The 2259-nt window shown below is 65.8% G+C and overlaps 1 protein-coding gene across 1 annotated transcript; it reads left to right on the top strand.

Annotated features, from left to right (window-relative positions):
* On the top strand, positions 1 to 2259 carry LOC104575737 (uncharacterized). Its single transcript, XM_010223085.2, has 2 exons — positions 1 to 88; positions 966 to 2259. The coding sequence occupies exons 1-2, from the start codon at positions 34 to 36 to the stop codon at positions 2213 to 2215; spliced, it is 1305 nt and encodes a 434-aa protein (XP_010221387.2). The 5' UTR covers positions 1 to 33; the 3' UTR covers positions 2216 to 2259.

Raw genomic sequence — 2259 nt, 5'->3', positions numbered from 1 at the left:
GGAGGCAGGTCCGTGGATCCCGATCCTGCAGGCATGTCCACCCTGCACCCTCTCTCCCGCTGGGCTGGCAACCGTGCTGCGCACACAGGTGGGCACCCTCCTGCACATACATCCCTTTCCCGGGAGAGAGGGGGATTCAGCAGAGCCCATTCTGGCAGAAAGCTGGAGTACTGGGGGCTGGAGGGGGATATGATCTGAAGGGAGCTCACTTGTGGGGAAGAAGAGGGCATGTATTTGAGGGGAGGCTGAAAGGACTTGTGGCTTCTGGGGTAGAGGGAGAAGAGGGGAGTATGGAATATGGGCACTGGAGGGACTCATGACTCGGGGGTGAGGAGCAGAGAAAGGGGGACCAGGGAGTGGACTGAGTGTAGATGTGGGGGGAATTGTGGCTCTCGGGATGCCAAAACACAGTGGCACTGGAGGGGGCAAGGAGGTGGGGTACAGGGAGGCCGAAGGAGATGGTGTCTCATGGAGGGAGGGTGGAGGGGGCTGGAGAGCAGAAAGGGTGCAGGGGCCGGAGGGAGACGAGGTGCTAGTCTGGAGGGGCTGAGACGCAGAGGCCAGGAGAGGAACGGGGCTCGGGGCTGCAAGGGGACAGGGCGCGGAGGCTGGAGGGGCCGGTGCGCGGGGCCGGGGCGGGCGCGGCGGGGCCGCCCCTCGGCAGGCGGAGCGGAGCGGGGCGCGGAGCGGAGCGGGGCGCGGCGGGCGCGGAGCGGAGCATGGGGCGGGCGGCGGCAGGTGAGAGCGGGCGGCGGGGCCTCCCCCGCCCGGGGACACGAGCGCGGCGCCGGGGGCGGCATCCCCGGCCCTCGCCGGGAGCGGGGTCTGCAGGCACCGGCGGGGTCCTGCACCCCTGGGCGCTGCAGGGGCGGGCACAGGAGCCAGGCGCCCCCCCGGGTTGTGCAGGGTCCGTGGAGCAAGGGGGGCAGCGGGGTCACCCATCCTCTGCTCTGCTCCCTCTGCAGGTCCGGGGCTGCAGACCATGCCCCTGTGGGGCAGCCTGCTGCTCACTGCCAGCCTTGCCCTGGAGCCAGCACCAGAGCAGGATGTCGCAGCAGCATCGGAAAGCTGCAACTGCACAGGGCCCATAGACTTCCAGGACTTCCAAGCAGCTCCGCTCTCCGAGACCTGCTGTCTCAACTTCACCAGCTCCAACATCACCCACCTGGACTGGGGCACTGTGGCGGGGGTCCAGGGGCTGAGGGAGCTCTACCTCTCACACTGCAGCATTACAGCCATCAGCAATGCCCAGGTGATCACCCCTACCTTGGAGATCTTGCACTTAAGTCACAACCATCTGGAAAGTCTTCCTGGAAGCTTTTTGGAAGGCGCCCCCAATTTGAAGGTCCTTTATCTGGACAGAAACCAGCTCCAGGAGTTGCCCAAGTCCTTCTTGAGAGCATCGACCCAGGTCCAGGAGGTCTACCTGGGCTTCAACGCTTTAACTTTCCTTCCTGCCAGCCTCCTGCAGCCCTCTCTGCTCCAGCTGCAGCTCTCCAACAACAGCTGGGACTGCAGCTGCGCTTTGCTCAGCACCCTGGGGAGCTGGCCCAGCCTGGACGTCGAGGTCATCTGCCACACGCCGGAGCGGTACCGCGGCGCCGACCTCCAGAGCATCCCCCAGAACGAGCTGTGCCGCTCACCCAGCCTCACCGCCCTCTTCATCTGCCTGCCCCTGCTGCTCATCCTCGCCAGTGTCACCTGCTGCTTCTGCAGGCGGAAGAGAACAACCAACTACAGCTTTCAGAGCAGGCCCGAGAGCCACCTCGCCATGGCAGAGACGGGCACCGCAGCGGCGCCCGCGGAGCCCCACCACTACCTCCCCTACGAGCTGCCGGCTGCCCCGTCTGACACTGAGAAGAAGGTGCTCCTGGGGAGCCAGCTCCTGCCCCAGCCCTCGGCAGCCCTGCTGGAGAGCAGCAAGGACCTCTACGAGGAGGTGGAGATCCACGTGGGATCCTCCAGCGGTGCCCTGGTGCCAGCCAATGCCGGGCGGCTGGGCGCAGAGCAGGACCCTCCAGCATCCCCGAGGGCAGAGGAGCTGGTGGGGAGTGCAGCAGAGGCAGAAACCGTGAGCGTGAGCGACGTCCTGAGGGACTCGGCCGACCGGGAGAAGATGTACATGAGCCAGGCGACCAACTATTACAACCTGGTGCCTGGCATCGAGCTGGAGGACTCAGACAACCTGGAGTACGAGAACATCGACCTGCACTGAGGCTTGGCTGGGATGCAGGGCTGTGTCCTGGCTACCCTGAGAGG

The sequence above is a fragment of the Tinamus guttatus genome, unplaced genomic scaffold (assembly GCF_059628265.1).
Source record: "Tinamus guttatus ecotype Peru unplaced genomic scaffold, ASM5962826v1 Tinamus_guttatus_pri_ptg000242l, whole genome shotgun sequence".
NCBI classification, from domain to species: domain Eukaryota; kingdom Metazoa; phylum Chordata; class Aves; order Tinamiformes; family Tinamidae; genus Tinamus; species Tinamus guttatus.
Note: the sequence above shows the minus strand (reverse complement) of the source record. Positions and strands in the feature narration are given on the sequence as shown.

Excerpts from the sequence above, each read along its gene's own strand:
- LOC104575737 (XM_010223085.2), top strand. The coding sequence starts at position 34 with ATGTCCACCCTGCACCCTCTCTCCCGCTGGGCTGGCAACCGTGCTGCG. Across the intron at positions 89-965 it reads CAACCGTGCTGCGCACACAG|GTCCGGGGCTGCAGACCATG; the intron begins GTGGGCACCCTC and ends CTCCCTCTGCAG.